Source organism: Cyprinodon variegatus, unplaced genomic scaffold (genome assembly GCF_000732505.1).
Source record: "Cyprinodon variegatus isolate N-32 unplaced genomic scaffold, C_variegatus-1.0 Scaffold94, whole genome shotgun sequence".
Taxonomy (NCBI): domain Eukaryota; kingdom Metazoa; phylum Chordata; class Actinopteri; order Cyprinodontiformes; family Cyprinodontidae; genus Cyprinodon; species Cyprinodon variegatus.
Genome location: NW_015150547.1, coordinates 910,816 through 929,847, shown reverse-complemented (window position 1 = coordinate 929,847; position 19,032 = coordinate 910,816). Strand labels below are relative to the sequence as shown.

At 37.5% G+C, this 19,032-nt stretch overlaps 2 protein-coding genes across 3 annotated transcripts in view; one reads left to right on the top strand and one right to left on the bottom strand.

Moving 5' to 3' along the window:
* Positions 1-8,178, bottom strand: part of rnf145 (ring finger protein 145) — a 26,444-nt gene extending 18,266 nt beyond the window's left edge. The window contains exon 1 of the mRNA XM_015373951.1: positions 8,022-8,178. The gene's annotated coding sequence lies outside the window, so the exon portion shown is untranslated. The remainder of the gene's footprint in view (positions 1-8,021) is intronic.
* Positions 8,179-11,879: 3,701 nt separating this feature from the next.
* Positions 11,880-19,032, top strand: part of ublcp1 (ubiquitin like domain containing CTD phosphatase 1) — a 13,677-nt gene continuing 6,524 nt past the window's right edge. For both annotated transcript variants that reach the window (XM_015373874.1, XM_015373873.1), the window contains exons 1-6: positions 11,880-12,002; positions 12,289-12,523; positions 12,600-12,691; positions 17,283-17,368; positions 17,471-17,586; positions 17,734-17,832. In XM_015373874.1, coding sequence (XP_015229360.1) covers positions 12,370-12,523; positions 12,600-12,691; positions 17,283-17,368; positions 17,471-17,586; positions 17,734-17,832 — 547 coding nt within the window. In that variant the 5' untranslated portion in view covers positions 11,880-12,002; positions 12,289-12,369. The remainder of the gene's footprint in view (positions 12,003-12,288; positions 12,524-12,599; positions 12,692-17,282; positions 17,369-17,470; positions 17,587-17,733; positions 17,833-19,032) is intronic.

The window sequence follows — 19,032 nt, the reverse complement described above, 5'->3', positions numbered from 1 at the left end:
AAACAAACCTCATCACTTGAGAAGGTAGGTGATGTGGACGTCGTGGAAGACATTTTGTCCCGTAACGCTCGCCGTACTGTTGGGGGGGAGAAGCGGTGGGGGTGAGATGTTCATGTTCCTGCAGTCTGCAGTCTGGACGTTAGATGTCGCTGAAAATTACACACTGTAGCTTTAAGTGGTTATTTATTTATGTATTTAATTTTTTTTTTTACAATTTGGTATAATAACTGCTCTAAGTGGGTCGCTCTGTCAGCTAAAGGCAAGTTTTAGAGTCTTTTCTCCAGTTAACGATTTATCGCTTACCAAATCAGTTGACAATTATCTTTATAAACAATTAATTAATGTGTTATTCAGTCCACTAGGGTTGTAACAAACGATAATTTAGTCAATCGATTATTTTTTTTTTATTAAATCAATAATAATCGGATAGCAAAAGGTTCCTTAAAGAAGATTTTTTTTTTTTTTTTACTAAATTAAACAAAGTGAAACTTAAACTTTTTAACTTGAGGAGTTCTGGATTAAACATATTTACAGACGAAAAACTTTCTATTATCTCAAATGCAACATGTTCACATATTTTTTTTAAGTTTTGATATAATTACTGCTCTAAGTGGCTCGCTCATTCAGCTTAAGGCATATTGTTGAGTCTCTATGGTCCATTTAAGGTAGTGTTGCACCGATACCAGTATCGGACGGGGCCCCGATACTGCCCTAAAATGGTGGTATCGGTATCGGCGAGTACCAACAAATACGGCACCGATACCATTTTGAGAGCCATAAGTTTATTCAACTATTGTCACCCACTCCTGGTAGGTAATAAAAAGTTCTACTGGATTCACCTTGTATTAGATTTTTTCCTTCTTCATCAAGGTAGGCAGCAGCTTGACAAAGCCATGATGGCAATTATTTTACATTGTTATGGTATACTGCACAGCCAGGTATCGGGTATCGGTATCGGGGCCAAAAAATGGCATTGGCGCAACACTAATTTAAAGATTAATCGATTATTAAATTAATTGACCATTATTTCAATAATGGATTCATCACGATGAATCAGATTCATTGTTTCAGCCCTAAAGTCCGCTCATAAACACTGAGCTCTGACAAGTCTTGTTATTGCTCTTCTGCGCATCACCTCTATTCCAAGCTTGGNTATTAGCTATAATAATGCAATGCAAACACTGCATGAGCAGATGTAAAAACATTTTCAAATAACATGCAAACGATCTGCACATTTCCATAAACCACTGATTTTCTATCATTCAAATTGACTTTCCTGTTGCTCTCTCCTCCCAATATTTCTTTCTTCAAATGGTGAAAGCTGGTTTTGTTTCCATATTTAATGTTAACAGCTTAGCTTCTTATTTCATGTGATAGTTAGGCCTGTTCTTGGTTGACTTGATGCCCTAACCCTCACCTGGTCCAACCCCTATGCCCAATTAATCTGGGATTTGAAAATCATCAATTTATCAATAGAGCTCTGCAAGAGTTAATTTGCAGACGAAACAAATAAAAGAACCTGTATTAAGTCATAAAAGTCCACACATAGCGTTTAAGGACAGATGTGAGATAAAGCTGCCATCCCAGTTTTAAAGGTGAGACTTAGGGCTGCGATTATTTTGCTAATCGATTAATCTTTAGATTTTTTGGGGGATTAATAATCAGAGAATAATCATTAAAGTTAAGTGTTTATATTTTTTTACAATTTGGTATAATAACTGCTCTAAGTGGGTCGCTCTGTCAGCTAAAGGCAAGTTTTGGAGTCTCTTTTCACCAGTTAACGATTCATCGCTTACCAAATCAGTTGACGATTATCTTAATAAACAATTAATTAACGTGAAAGCGGTCGGAACAGCCAATGACCCATGTTGGGTCATTACTGTCTGTACTGACAGAGGGGAACAAAAACAATTACAGCAAACATGGAGGACAGCATAGATGGAGGTGTGCGGTGGAGCGACAGCAAAATTATTCAGTCCACTAGGGTTGCAACAAACGATTATTTTGTCAATCTATTATATATATTTTTTTATTAAATCGATAATAATCGGATAGCAAAAGGTTCCTTAAAGAAGATTTTTTTTATTTTTACTAAATTAAACAAAGTGAAACTTAAACTTTTTAACTTGAGGAGTTCTGGATTGAACATATTTACAGACAAAAAACTTTCTACTATCTTAAATGCAAAATGTTTACATATTTTTTTTTAACAGTTTTGACATAATTACTGCTCTAAGTGTGTCGCTCATTCAGCTTAAGGCATATTTTTAAGACTCTATGGTCCATTTAAGGATAAATCGATTATTAAATTAGTTCACGATTATTTTAATAATTCATTGTTTCAGCCCTAAAGTCCGCCCATAAACACTGAGCTCTGACAAGTCTTGTTATTGCTCTTCTGCGCATCACCTCTATTCCAAGCTTGGTTTGATGGGACTTGATGTTTTTTCAGTGCATGAGGGTCACTTCAGGGACGCAATTTGAGATGATCATGTGAACAGCCACACAAAAAATAAATATAATTTCAAAAATGTATGTATTCTTGGTTGCAATCAGCCAATATGAGCAGAAAATGCAACTCAGCTGAAAATAGCTTCATTTTCAGAAGCACCGTACATTTTTTGTGGCTGACCTAAAGTCATTGCTCTAAATATGAAAACAGCATATTATAAATGAATCATTCAATAAATACCACATCAAAGATATACACTTGTGAATTATTTTAATTGAATGAAAGGAAATAGTAGAAACCTTTTCCACATGTTTTGTTTTTGTTGTTAAAATAATTTCAGGTTCTCACCAGTGCATTTATTTGAAATATGGCACTAAAATTAGGCCAAAACGTCACTTTATGAGGCCACAATCCCTTCACTCTAAAACTTTTATGCTCTAAAATGTAGGCAAACTGTACTTTCACCTGATCTGCGGACTTTGAAACTTTTTCTCCTTAGCCAAGTGCTTCGTCTGTAATTCAAGGGTGGCTTGACACTAGTAATGTCACATTTGTAGCCCATGTGAAGGATTTTTCCATGTCATGTGGCTTTTGTTGTGTACTGTAGGTATAACAAAGGGGGAAGAAAAAAAAATGCACATATCTTTGTTGAGAAGTTAATATGAAACATGAAGATCAAAATGTGGCAGAGAAATTAGTGTCAACCAGGCCCTATGTAAATGCACACGAGCTAGGTAAAAGAACAGGAAACTTTAAAGTGCATGTTGCTACACTGACTGACGTCACAACTGCAAAAACACTGAAACAAAAAGGGATCCTAAACAGAAATAGTATCCCATCTATTGCCAGAAGAATCTGTTGACCTTCACAGTAACATAAACCTTGATGACATTCTATTCTTCATGTAAGATGAGATAAGAAACACCTTTTATTGTCCCACAGTGGAGACAATCTGGGTGTGACAGTGGAAAAACAAGCAGAGACCATTAAAAGAGTAAATACTCAAAAGAAAAAAACATTTAAACTGAATGATAGAAGAAAAAGAGGAGGAAATACTTTGTTATTAAGAAGAAGGGAATATTCAAGAAAAAAAAAACTTTAAATAATTAAGAATCGGAAAAAAGAGGCAGAAAAAAGGCTGTAAACTGAAAATTAAAACCACAACAACAATAAAGAACTGTGCAATAAGCATTGCAGAACATTATAAACACTTTGTAAGCAGAACTATAGGATACATTTTCAAGAGGTGTTCAGTTACGTTGAAGTGGAGGCTCTGCAGGTGAACAAGGTTTCTCCAAACTTTCCTACACATCTAAAACTCACTGATTTGGTTCTGGCAAGGTACCGATATCAGCATCATAAATTGATTGAGCTACAGAAGCTAGCGGTAAGGCAATGCCTAAAATATGTATATATTCTCAATGGTTTATGCAAAACCAAAAGACTGTTCTGGGGCTGTTCATATTTGTCAGTCTCATTAGCTAATAACCCTGCAGCTCTGGGGTGGGATGCTGAGAAGTTACGTAACTGAACAGAGACTACTTTGCAGAAACACCACAATTTATGATTGTGATAAGTCATCTATACTGATACGTTTACGCCTAAAAAACAAATATGCAAACCTTGCCAAACCAACTATAGAATAACCATTTTATGGAGCCCCTATAGTCTCAATATTCACCAATACTGGTACATGATATGTACATCATGCACAGGACCAGATGCACACATGCAAAGATGCACATACAATACAATGAGTGAATAAACACAAGTTGAAGATCGTGAGGGAGTTAGGTGCCAAAGATGACACAAAATAAACAGTGCAATGAAAAGAATGCTCAGAAAAATAATAATTATTCACAATAAAGGATTTGATTTATACAGTCAAGATAAAGTATTACAATTTCAAGATGTTTTTTTCTACACCACGGTTTGCAAAAGGTAAAAGCTCCTAAATTAGTTTTGCACAACCGGCTTTTCAAGCATTTAAAACTTGCTGCATCACTGTTGAAATAACCTGCTTAAAGCACTTCAGCAATGTTGAAGTGGTACCAACAGGTGAATAATTAACTAAGTATGCAACTATGAAAAGACAGTCAGTCAAAAAGCTTTGGCTCTGCAGTCATATTACAAACCAACATACATGAGTAATTGTAAATACTGACTTTTTCAATAAGAAATTAACCAAAAATAAAACCAACATTCATCAAATAAGTGTGCTGAGTGGGTTTAAAGTTATATTTAATGACTAATGTACTTTTTTCCTTCTTTCTAAATGTTTACATTGTGTTTTTTTTTTTTTTTTATGTAAGAAATGCACATGAAGTGAAGCAAACTGATGCATAACTACTTTTTAGGCTGAATTGAGTTTAAGACAAGATTTTTAAAGGGACACCATGTGATTTTTGACCCAACTTTTAGCCTAATTTGAAATATATATGGATTGATTATTTTTTCATGCAAATATGCAAAACTCTGGGACTATTGATGCTCATCGATGCTATCGATGTGCAGGCTACCCTTCACAAAAACTTGCCAACTTAAGAAAGACAGATCTGTCACTGAACGGTCCATTAGACTAGATCCACCATTTTACAGCTTTTGACTCTCTGATTTAAGATTCAGTTTAAAGGGATGAACGTAGCTTGGTCTTAAAACATTAACCTGATGACACAATCTGCTGGTCCAAAGTAGCCAGCAATACAGTGGGCGATATATATATACTCATATCACAAGTTTCCCCTATGCAGAATCGCAACCATCGAGTATAAATTAAGCAGTCTGCATCAATTAAAGTGAGAGTTTTATTTTTCCCCAAACACTTTGAATGCATCATAAACCTCTCCAAATGGGATTATTTTCCACCTGGCATGTACGCACACTACCACAACCGGTAAAAACTAAATATGGCAACAGCAGGTGTTTCAGCGGGGGACGTTGAACAAAAGGCGGTAAATTGTAAGATGTGCCATAAAAAGCATTACTGCAAAAGGTAGCGATACTACATATTTAATCCACCTCCGAAAAAGTCATCAATGCATAATCAAGAATGTTGTAAACTCCACATGTCAGTGTCTCCCTGCACACAAATAAATAAACCAAATATGACAGAAAAAGTAAGAGATGGGGTTAAATCACAGACTCTTTTTATTACGTTATTTAAATGTTTTTTAGATGCTCAAATACCTGTGATGTGATATGGTCTTGTTCAGAGGTTTTACAGGTGTTTTCTAAACTTTGCAATGTTCTCAATTTTACAAAGATCAAGATCAATGCAAGTAGTTTGGAGATGCTGCAATAATGCCCTAATTTTTGGACAGTATTTCAACTTTTATTTTTGTCATTAGAGGTCAATTTCATTTTTCATTCTACATTTTTTTTTAACTATGCACAAAAGAACCCTTTTTAATTAGCATTTTATTCAGTATTATGTGTTTTTGCTTTTTTCCCCCTGTGTTTGCTTGGATCTTGTTAAAGGTCTGCTACTGACACCGAAAGACATAATGTGGCACTATTATTAGTGAAAAGCTTTGAGCTGGATAAAATAAGAGGTTTTAAATTTGAAACCAAAATATTTGCATGTCAGTTTAATGGAGTATTAAACAGTATCAGTGCAATTTTATGAACTCTAATGTTTTTGAAGGTAATTTAAACATATCGTGATATATACCGGGTATCCCGATTTTAGCCCAAATATATCGTGATACTAGATTTTTCTAATTTCACCCAGCAGTACAAGGAGGAAGACATTCCTTTACTGCCACTGGCCTATGTCGTAGGGAAGCGCCCGTTCCAACCGTTGCATTTCCGAATTCTCCAGAGTGGGGCCCGACTTTACACGAGTGAATAAAGTGAATGCGATTTGTCAATTATCAAGGGGGTGGGGTTGTTGTGGCAGAAGGTTCGCAACCAAGTTTGATTGTAGCCGGTTTCTCTGAAGCATCTTGCTAACCAGTTAGCAACTTAGTGCTAGTAGGCTCCCTATGGGAAATTACATTAGGACCAAGTAGAACTAAATTGGTGACTTAGAAACGACACAGTCAAGGAACGCTATGGACAGCGGAAACATGCAAGAGGAGGAGAGTTTAGTGTCGGAGGTCGTGGATGAGTCTCCTCCGTCATAGTTTTATTTAGAGGAGGAAAGCGGGGACGAAGATGTTGTGGAAGAGGACGCCAGAAGCTTGGTTTGGTGTAGAAGGCTTACAGCCGTACATGTTTGAGCCCTTGCCTCGCAACGCTGCCAGTTCTGTTAACTCTAAGCCTGCCGAAGACACAGACGTCCATCCCCGTGAACACTGGGACGGAACTCAATGGTAAAGGAAATTATTCTTATTTCTTATTTCAACCGTTGCGTATATAAGATGCGACATATGAATCAAGATGCTATGACCGACAAAATTTGATTGACAGATGACCGTTGATTTATGATTGGCCGAATGTAGGTGTACAAGCTGAAGTATAACTAACACGAATTTAAGACAGGAATTTTTAAAAAATATAAATTTCCTAAATTCTGGGACAATATCGTCTGATAAAGAGTACATTTATATACCTGTTTAAGCCAGAATGATTTGACATTTAAATATGATTTCCCTATGACTTTAAAGATTTTTTTATTAAATGAAACCAAGTGAAACTAAAACTTTTCCACTTGAGGAGTTCTGGATTGAACATATTTACAGAAAAAAGCTTATATTATCTAATTTAAATATGATTTCCCTCCGACTTTAATGTAGATGTTACAAGTCTTGCGCCAACTAGTGGCTAAGTGCTGCTTTGAGCAACTTTCCAGACTTTTAACCCAATAATATCTTCATATTAAACAGCAAGTCTCTATTTGAAACTAAACTTTTGAACCACAATACTAACAGCAAATACACAAGTTCTATAAACCATATAGTATATTTTAATATATCGCAATATTAAACAACATCGAAATGAATGAAAAAACTTTTACAATGTAAGCCATAACTTGAAATCCTCTTTACTTAAAGAAAAAAAAACTTCAGTTAGTATTTTCTAGATGTAGTTTACGTGTTGCGGATGACAGCCGTACGTGCATGAACTATAGTAACCCCTCCGGCTGGACAGAAACAAACCTTTCAGCCGTGAGAGAAAAAACGCAACCCTGCTAATAAGATCTGTACCTGTGCAGCGATGCTAAGTGGAAAAGCGACAGCAAAGGATGGTCGGCGATTTTAGCCTGGAAGTAGCCACTGGCTTCCTTCCTGAGCGATAAAGAGAGCAGCGGTGATATTCGTGCTTTGTGGAAGTGATGAGCTGCACCGAAACAGACACGGAGGCGCAGCGCAGACCTACTGAGCTAGCCAAAATAACAACACACACAAACCCGTTCACAAAACTGTACACAGAAACCTCCAAATACGCCATTTCCCCCCTACAAATACACAAGTGTATGCTTAAACATTAAACCGTTTAAGAAGTAGACGAAGCTGTCGTCAGACAGTGTAATTGAAGCGCAGTTTTAAAGCGGCCGACAGGCAGAGGCTCTGTGCTTCTCTAGCTGCCGCGCTAAGTCAACGTTTAAGAACAGAAAAATAAAACCTACGTTTTCAAGACGAGGTTCAGAACAATGGTAAACGGATTCCGGGTGCCCTATTGGCACCCGGAATCATTTTAATTCGGCTCCACCCGAGATAACGGTCCTCCAGATGGGTGCGCTTCACAGCGAGAAGACGCGGCCGATCCGTTCATCTTTCCTGGCAGCCATTACTAGAATGCTGGCTGGGAGACGCACTGCGCATGCGCAGCACAGCCTGCCCACATTAATCTGTTGGGATGGGTCTCTGACATTACTGGGGGGTTGAATTGTTAAATTATTTTAGAAGTTGTTCATTGTTACTCCTAACAAAGATTGTGATATCGTGAGTGAAATAAAACAGGATTAAGTGAAACTTTTCAAGCTTGGATTTGGAATTAAATAAAAATATTAATTAATTACTGGACCTGCGTTGATGCCTCTAACTTGTACCCTGAATCACCTTTTCATCCTATGTCTTTTAAAGTAAAACAAAAAATGTAGGGATCAGAAAATTAAACTAAATATTCACATAAAATAAAAAATATATAAAAGGTTATTAAAGAGCTAAATATTTACTTTTAATTTTTTTTTGTATTCATTTCTTTTTAACAGTGTCCTGTCTGACAATGTGGCAATAAGAACAATTGTCTTGATGCCAAAAAGGGCCCAACAGATTTTACTTTCACAACTGGAGCAGTACCGCTATCGCCATAGTGTTCCACTTGATTTATGCATATAAATAGCTTTATTATAATTCATGCAGGGAGTATTACAGATTATATGGATACTAATGTAAGTAGAACAGGTAAGGGAAAATAAGAAAAAAAAGGAGAAAAGATGAAAGAAAGAGGAGGTAAAAGGGGAGATAATAATAAAACATCTTCAGTGTGCTTCATCACCGGTAAAGAGATGTAAAAAGAACAGCACAACCACCGGATGTAGTAGAGATATAATAAAGTAACACTTTGATACTATACTGAAGTATAAGTAGTATTATTTAATCTGACATGTACACTGTGGTAGCTGAAGATAAGAATATGGGCTTTCTGTATGGAAGTGAATCTCTAAGTACCTTGAGCCAAGCACCTGTAGTTGTTTGTGAGAGTGCACTTGAATGTAAACCATGTAAAATTTATCCAAAGGAAAAATGCTCAATAGTGGTTGTGAAGGGCCAAAGACGCGCCCCCCTAGAGCACCGAGGCGAGCGCCGGGGGACCCAAAGCCCCAGACGCCTAAAGGGACCCCAAGAACAAAGGCGCCCTGGAGGGGCCAACCCAGGAAGTTAGACCCCCACCAAGGGAGGAGGAGAGATGGCCCCGAGGAAACCCCCAGCCACCACAATGCCGGAGCCCCCAGGAGCCGTGTGCGGCAAGTCCACAGGCTACGCCGGCAGCCAGCCACCCCAAAGTGGATCCGGCCATGAGCCCCAGGGAAAGAAGGCACCAGGGGTGCCCCACACCCCTGGCGGAAGCCCCGGCCGGGCCCCAGAGGGCCAGGCCCTAAGGAGGTGCCACCAGGAATAATTGTCTTTGTAATCTAACACCTGATTCAGGTTTAATATAATGTAACCAGACAGAAGAAACATGCATACCGGTAGTTTAAGACTATATTTAAAAACAGGGTTGCCTTTTTTTATGTACATAAACCTCAACCTGACCAGGTTGCACAAGGGGCTTTGCATATGCAAGTAATATGATAATAATGAAGCTTGTTTACAAACAATAATCTTGGTGTATATTGTCTAAAATCTTTTGTTCTTTTTTTAGTAATGGTGATCATTCAAATATTGATCAAGTAGAAATAATGATTACGCTGCATTAAAGCTATGATCAAGCAGAAATAAAGATTACGGTGCATTAAAGCTATTCTTAGGGGTACATTTCCCCCAAAATGACTCAAGTACCTAGTGTAACAGACTACCAAACTTCTTACATAATCTCAGTGCTTTTCACTTGATGACTTCAATGTAATGGTAGAAAAAGTAATCCTTGGATGGGTCTATTCAAACCACTTTTGTCATTCAAATGTTTGCCTTTGATCATTGTCTGGTTGCATAACTGTGCTGCATTTGAGCTCATGATCTTATCAACTGTCATTTCTGTTCATTATTTTGAGCTATAAAAATCAATTCTTGGTTAAACAATACAACAGGTAATCCGTGTTCTAAAATTGAAAACATCTCACCAGGCTCGAGACCATGTGACCTAGCCTATTTAGTTGATTGTCTGTGTCTTTTGTCTGTTTGCTTTCTTTTACAATATGGTTTACACTAGGGGTATAAATAATAACCTTTTTTTTATCGATTCATGTTTTTTTTTTTTTTTTTCCTCCGTTCTATTTTTATCTATTTGCTCCTGGACGTATTTCTGACTCCCGTGCTGTGGTGGCGCTAAACCTATTTTGCCCTCATACCTCGCTTTTTTTAGCCACTACCCTCTTTCTGCTTGCAGTATTTTTTGATGCAAGGCCTTATTTTTTTTCAGCGAATGTGGTTTTCGTAGCCCTAGGTGGAGTACAACTTTGCTAATTTCTGTTATTTGCTGTTGTTTCTCAAATAAAATGCACAACGACATTACAGCTTGCGCTGATTTATTTATAATTTGAAACACTGTCTAGCCTGTAAGGTAAAAAAAAAATTTACAAATTAATTAACTAAATCGTATTGTGGTGTATTCTTGAGTATTAATAATACTTGAATCGTTGGGTCAGGAAATTGATACTGAATTGAATCGCCAGGATGGGTGTGATTTACACCCCTAGTTTACACTAGATTTAATAGAATAGAATAAAATAGAAAATCCCTTTATTGTCAATGGGGAAATGCTGGTGTTTACAGCATCAAAAATGTTATAGAAAAAATGGTCACACAAATGTGGACCTTAGAAAAACATATAAGAATAACATACTAGTGAGGAGTTAAAAGATAAACAATAAAATACTGTACTGTGAAGTGTTTATAATATATAAATCAGTGCACCTGGAGAATAAATAACCAATATACAGCTATGGACATTTTTACAGTAATGGGTATTTAAAAATAGGCTTAGGCTTCAGGAGGACATAGGGACCCCTATTTCATCATTCTACGTCATTCTATCTCTATTCTCCCACTCTGCAGAATCTGTTAGTTCGATCTCTAACGTTCTGCTCTCTCTTTTTTTTCTCATAGTAGCTTCATCTGGTCTGTTCCTGTTTGGCTGTGACTCCTTCCTGGAGAGAAATATCAGCTGTGCTGCTGCCATCAACACCTTTGTTTATAGATGTTTGAGATCTGCCTGTTTTTCAATTTAGTCCTGTTTCTCTGACTGTGACTGGCTGGATGTGCTCTCTTCGTCCTCTGGCTCGGAGCTCGTCTGCCTGGCTGTGTGTTTCCTGGACGGGGCCGCCTTTTACAGTTGTTTTTGTATCTCTGCTTCCGTCCCCTTTAACCCCAGTAGGCCTCGGCAGATGGCCGCTCACACTGAGCCTGGTTCTGCTGGAGGTTTTTTCCTGTTAAAAAGGAGTTTTTCCTCTCCACTGTCGCTACAAGCATGCTTAGTGTGAGGGATTGCATTCGAGTCAATGAGTTGATGCAATCGACTGGTTTTCCTTAGAACATTTTTAATTAATTTGACTGTATGATCTGGTGAACTGTAAACTGTCTTAACATGACATGTGTTGTGAATTGGCACTCTAGAAATAAAGTGAATTGAACTGTTAGCAGCAACATCAGAGATGTGCAAATAATAGGATGTTTGCCTTTTAGTCAAGTAAATGTTTCTACGTTCATTAGAAACAAGCGTTTTTAAACCGTACTGAGGATAACACCATTAGTTTAAAGCCAATTAATGTGTTAACGAGTGGTCACTATGGTGACAGTCTTCCTTTTACGTCATACTACGACACCGGAAATACTGGGGGACGCCGGGGAAGAGCACGATGCCCCTCTACCGATGAATGAAGCCGAACCACTAACTTCATTCATTTTCGTTTCTTTCCAAACTCTGGACTCATATTCAGATATTGCAGGTTAGCATGCTGCTAGCTTTAAAAGCAACCAGCTTATATAGTTCCGTTAGTTAATGTTTGCATGCTGTGTTTACATCGCTGCTAGTCACTGTTAGCCACCGCATGCTAAAAATAATCTAAGTGTCCTTACTCAGTGGGAGCAGTTTGGCCGTTTGTCTTTAAATATCCAGATTATTATATATGCTGTTGGGGTTTTTTGTGCTAATCTATAGATGTAGTTTTTTTTTTTTATCTGTCTCTGGCTCATTGAACCGCTCTCCTGTTTCACTATCCTTTTCTTTCCAAGGTGTGGATGTCAGTTAGTTGCTGCAGGGTTGAACAAAGGTCTGTGGCTGCGCTGCGGCATCGTGCCTGTATCTGAGGAGCCATGTCTGTGTCAGTGATCATCAAGTGGGGAGGACAGGAGTACTCCATCAGCTCTCTCTCTGAGGAGGACACTGTGTTGGACCTGAAGCAGTCCATCAAGAGCTTAACTGGAGTGTTGCCAGAGAGACAGAAACTATTAGGATTGAAGATCAAAGGTGAGATCATGGCATCATTATAACCTGTTCTTCCATTGCTGAGTTCTAAGTCTCATCCTGTTTTCTCTGCTTTCAGGTAAACCTGCAGAGGATGAAGTCAAGCTGGGTTCTTTAAAGCTAAAGCCTAACACTAAAATTATGATGATGGGTACCAGAGAAGAAAGCCTGGTAAGTGGAAGGGTGATCAAACAGCAATGGCATGCATTACGATTAGATTAGATTAAGATTAGATTCAACTTTATTGTCATTACACAGGTACAGGTACAAGGCAACGAAATGCAGTTTAGGTCTTACCAGAAGTGCAATAGCAGCAAATGCGGGATAAATAATGGTTCCATAAATACAAGGCATGGGTTTTGTTGAAAACACCATCATGGTTTTCCCCCCGGGTTCGTTAATTCGAGTGCAGGTAACTTAACTGAGATGGAGTGCTATAAAAAAATTCTGGACATGGAAGCTTCTATTCGCCTTTGCAAAGGGAGAGGAGCATCAGCGGCATGCACCTGCAACACCGGCTCTTTTTATTATCTTCATAGGGTAACATCTTACAGTTTCACACAGACAGTCCCACATAATCATCATACTCCCTACTTTACTATCTCCATGTATGGAGTTGCTTCCTGCCTTTCTTCTTCTACCTTGTTAATCAGCTTTTTCTGCGTGTGTGTGCGAGCAAGGTCATTCTACCCTCTTATCTACAGATTTCATCCTCCCCTCTGCGAGCTTTGGCCTAACACCTGGGAATAGTAAATTTGCTGCCCATCCTTAGATTATAAATGGCATATACTTCTTCAATATGAACAATAAGGCTTGCTGCAGCTTTAACTTAGCTCTTTACTTCTTTTAGCTTAAAGGAATAGTACACCCAAAACATGATTAGCCTTCATTTTCTACTCACCCCCATGCTGAACAACACTCTGGAGTACTTTTTTGATATCTCAAATGCATCTGGAGATCTGGGAGGCTTCTTGCTGTCTGCTGACATTCAAATAATGGAGGTCTATGGTGACCGAGACAGAAAGGTCCATAAAAGTCCACAAAAAACGTGTCAGTATTCCTCCATACTGCTTGTCCAATGTATTCCAAGTGTCCTGAGTGGGTAGCATCCAGAATTTACTTGAAACGAAGTCATTTAGAATGTTTTTAGAGCATAAACAGTAGTGTATAGGATTTCCTGAAAGCGCGCACATGCGCGCTCACAACGCTACGGAAGCCGGCAGACCAAACCAGCGCATTCAGCTTGGCAAAGAACTCATGCTCTTCCTCAACACTGAAGTCCTCAGACATTTTTCTTTCGTTGTTTCTTTCTTTGCACAGGTAAACAGCACATTTCTTCTTCTACGCTTGTATTATTGGCAGAGCAGACGCTGAATGCGCACTTTCATCTGGTTGGTCTGCCGGCTTCCGTAGCGTCGTGAACGCGCATGTGCACGCTTTCAGGAAATCCTATACACTACTGTTTATGCTCTAAAAACATTCTAAATGACTTCGTTTCGAGTAAATTCTGGATGCTACCCACTCAGGACACTTGGAATACATTGGACGAGCAGTATGGAGGAATATTGACACGTTTTTTGTGGACTTTTATGGACCTTTCTGTCTCGGGCACCATAGACCTCCATTATTTGAATGTCAGCAGACAGCAAGAAGCCTCCCAGATCTCCAGATGCATTTGAGATATCAAAAAAGTACTCCAGAGTGTTGTTCAGCATGGGGGTGAGTAGAAAATGAAGGCTAATCATGTTTTGGGTGTACTATTCCTTTAAACATGTATATATATATCTTCAGTTTCTAGATCAATACCATTGTGAACAGAATTTTAAAAATAGATTTGTCCTATGAATATAATATATAGCAAACTAGTGTTATGAACTAAATTTATAGCTGGATATGTACCAAATATAATATACGGTTAGATATTACTATAAATAGGGTTTTTACAGATATGTACAATAGCATAATATACAGATGATTGTTATTTTAACAGAGTTTGCAGGTGAATATGCACTATGAATATTGTAAAGATGGCTATTACTATATTACATACAGTAACTGTCCACCTAGTCAAGTAGTATGGTAGTGGCAGCTCCACATGTGGGATCTAGATGGCTTAAGTACACTGTGCAATTTTTTTTTTTTTTTTATACAATCGTTGCACACAGCTACTTCTCACACTGTACAACTAAACTGGAATAAATCTAGATAAGTCATTATTTCTTAAAATAAGAGCATTTGTTCTTGAATTAAGAAGCTAAAAGAGAATTTTGCCAATGGATCAAGACAATGTAGATTTAAAATAAGAAAACACAATTTCATTGCAAGTGCAAGTTATCTAATTATCTTATTTTAAGAGTAAAAATACTCAATCCATTGGCAAGCTACCTCATGTACCTACTCAAATTAAGGGTAAATACACTTAATTTAAGAAATTTTAACTTATTTCTATATCGTTTTTCCAGTGTAAACTGCAGGGTTTAGTCGTACTGGAAAAAATCGAAATCTAGACAAGTCATTTTTTCTTAAAATAAGTGCATTTGTTCTTGGATTGAGGAGGTAAAAGAGACGTTTTGCCAATGGAACAAGACAATTTAGGCTTAAAATAAGAAAACACAATTGCATTGTCTTATTTCAAGTGCATATTATCTAGTTATCTTATTTAAGAGTAAAAAATACTCATTCCATCTTATTTACCTACTGAAATTAAGGGTAAATACACTTAATCTAAGAATTCTTTACTTATTTCTAGGTCGTTTTTCCAGTGTGAGTTCAGAGCTGACAATGTATGTGCAGCACGACGCTCTCATGCGATCTACCTGCTCACACTGTACGATTAAAAAGCACGTCGGACTCAGCTCTGCAGTGAGATGAAGCTGCTCTGACTCATCTATCCGGAAGCCAAACAAATAGAAGGGGAATATTAACGTCACTAGAATTTGTGAATTTGAATTTGTAGAAATTTGTCCAATTTTGTGCTGAAAGCCCTAAAAAGAAAAGGCGATGATGTATTTGGACAAAGACATGGCTGAGCAAACGTGGCTACTACGGTCTGTCAATTTTACAGACAGAACTCTATTTCACACATTGCATCCCCGCCATGCTGTGTTTTCATCTGAGAGGAAGAAGAAGATTCCTTGTTTGCGCACTGAGCGATTTGCCCAGGACGGTCGGGAGAAAATCAAACATGTTTGACTAGGCGGTCGTAAGAGGCTGATCGCCCCTCGTTACCCCCTGTACACTGCACAACGCACGCTCAAGCTCAAAGTCGGCCCTATGGAAAGATTCTCACACGACTGGAAAATTGCACAGTGTACGCTAGGGGTGGGTATTGGCAAAGAAGTCATGATTCGATTCGAATCACGATTCACATGCCACGATGCGATTCTATCACGATGCATCACGATACTTGAAATATTGCGATGCATCGCGATATTTTCACCGAACACTGTAAGAAAAAGATACAGCCCTTACCAGTGGCTGACTGGCTGGGTATGATCTGGATCGTGTCTACAACTGATACATAACTGAAAGCAACTGAATTCATACATAGCTGTATTTATTTAAACGACTTTTGGAGGTTTTGCCATGAAAAGAAATACAGGACAGAAATATTACTATTACTGGCATGGACACACTGACAAAAAGATCTTAGGATTCATCAAACTTAAAATAACAAAATAAGGATAATCAGTGCCGTTTATATGGCCTCAGTGGTCCTTTAAACCAATGAAACCAAAACATTCAAATGTATATTTCCCCTTTTGCAAATTACGTGCGTCATATCAATTTCGTTTTTACCTTCTTTGTTTTTAAAGCCAAAATGCATCCAAGCATCTGACTTGAAATGTGATGGAGCCGCGGGGCGAATTTTCGTAGTGTCCTCCATGTTTTATTTCATATGACTCGTCTCAGTATCCCACGGCCGGAAATGCTAGTGACACAAGGTAGCGGGCATCAACACATCCGCTGCGACATCTGCTGGACTGGAAGTTGTTTTCCACTTGGTTTGGCTGATGTGCGCCAACCATTCATGTATTTTATTTGTTCATTTTGTTTTCTTTTAATAATCGATTCTTGCCTTCAAGAATCGATGCAGTAGATCACAAAACTTAGAATCACGATGCATCGTCATGACGATTAGTTTGCACACCCTTAGTGTACGCCCAGCTTTTATTGAAATTGGTGCACCACACTATATGGCTTGAATAATGAAGATCTTGACCTTAATCATGTTGATACCAGGCCTAATGGCTTAAGCTGGCTACCAAAAAGCTTCTGGTACTACATCCACTTCAGTGGTATTAAAGATATATAAAATATTATAAAAATCAGAACACCTGATTTAAAATAAACTCCATTATTTTGTTCTCAAAAATAGTGATCAGTTATACAATCTGAATTATACAGGAAGCTTGATAATGGATGAAAGTTTATGTGTTTCCTCTGCAGACTGTTGAGGGACATTTAGTAGAAGCGCATCAATATTTGACAGCATTTTATGACCCTGTTTGGAATTTAGAAAATCCATTATTAATTTAAAATCTTCACTCACATATTAAAATAGTTCATTTAAGTTTTCTGCATATCATAGTAAGGGATGGAGGAAATATTCTTTTATCACTAAAAGGAGCTGTATTATTTTAAAAGTTGCTTAAAGGGGCACGATTATTTATTTTTTGGTTCCTATCATTTATGTTGGTAGATTTCTTATCACTGGCTTGTATAGCAATTATTAACACATATATATTTGTTTATTTTAAAGGAAGATGTTTTAGCTCCTCCCCCAGACAACGACGATGTTGTAAATGATTTTGACATTGAGGACGAGGTCATAGAGGTGGAGAACAGGTGAGAAAATAAATGGCCTCCAGCCTAGATGGTTTATGAGATTCAATAAGATGTTAAAAAAAGAGATATTTATTAATTACTGTTTATTTTTCGGGTTTTTAGAGAGGAGAATCTTGCTAAAATAGCTCGCAGAGTCAAAGACTATAAAGTGGAAGAACTGAACCCTCCCAGAGAAGGCAAGAAGCTCCTGGTGTTGGATGTGGATTACACTCTGTTTGGTGAGTTATAGATATATAGTATTATTAACAGTTAAATAAAGATTTCGTTTCATAGCATCTGATTTTTTTTTTTTTTTTTTAACACTTAGCAAATCAGAAATCATTGAAAAACCAGCAGCTTATTTTTGGGTTCTTATGTGTGTTTAGATCACAAGTCGTGTGCAGAAACGGGTCACGAGCTGATGAGACCATACCTGCACGAGTTTCTCACGTCTGCCTATGAGGACTACGACATTGTCATCTGGTGTATGTACCCCCCCATTCTTCTATTGTTTATGTATTTAGGGGTTTGAGGAATTAGTTTTAAGTTTCTTAGATGAAATACTGAAAATGTAATGACACAAAATTCAGTTTTTGGTTGATTTTTAAGGATGAGCCTAAATCAAACTGGTTTTCAGCAGCAGCAGGACAGTCAGTGTATTAGAATAACATCCTAGAGTGCAAAATAAGTATTAAAAGTATGTTTGAGATGTGCTTTTATTGGTCAAAGGTGTGTTGTATGGGAAATTAAACCCCTACTGAAAAACTGTTGTGAGAATTTTAAACTTAGGTTTAATCCAGCAAGTCTTCCAAGTTAAATCATTGGCAGTGTTTGTCAATGAAGTAGAATTTTACTTTGTTTTAGTAATTTTATGCAAACAGTAAAGCACCTATGAAAATGATCGCAAACAGTGTTATATCTAGGGCTGGAACAATTAATCATGATTAAGCGATTATTGAAATAATCAGCAACTAATTTAATAATCGTAGAGAGTGTGAAACATGCTTTTAGCTGACAGAGCAACCCTCTTAGAGCAGCAACTGTATCAAAATTCAAAAAAAAAACGTAAATATTTTGAATTTAAGGTAAAAAAAACAAACATTTGTCTGTTGATATGCTTTACCCAGAACTCCTCAAGTGGAAAAGTTATCGTCTCACCTGGTTTGATTCTGTAAAAAATCTTCTTTAAGGAACCATTTGCTGTCTGATTATTAATCGGTTAAAAGTAATCGACAGATTAATCAATTAACAAATATCAGTTAGTACCAGCCCTAGTTATATGTGAGGTGTGATGCTTACAGCAAATCAAAACTTGGAAAACCTAATATTACATGAGAGCAATAACTTTTTATTTTTTAAACAGGAAGGTCATTTAACTGAACGGTATTCCCATGTACTATACAGAATATGTTTTCAATACACTGAACAGAGCTCCTTTTGCAACGCTGCAGTTTTCTCCAGATGGTATCAGCCTGTAACTCTGAGCAAATAAATGCGATAACCCAAAAATTCAGTAGTTGTAGACGGAGATCATCAAAATGAACTTAAACTGATAAATTAAAACTTGAATTATGTGATTCTGATTGTACGGAAGAGGATTAGGGCCCCTTGGGGAAAAAAAGTTAACTGATTTTTAAATTTTATTTCAGTTTATTTTGGGGGAAAAAAAATCAGAATTCTGATTT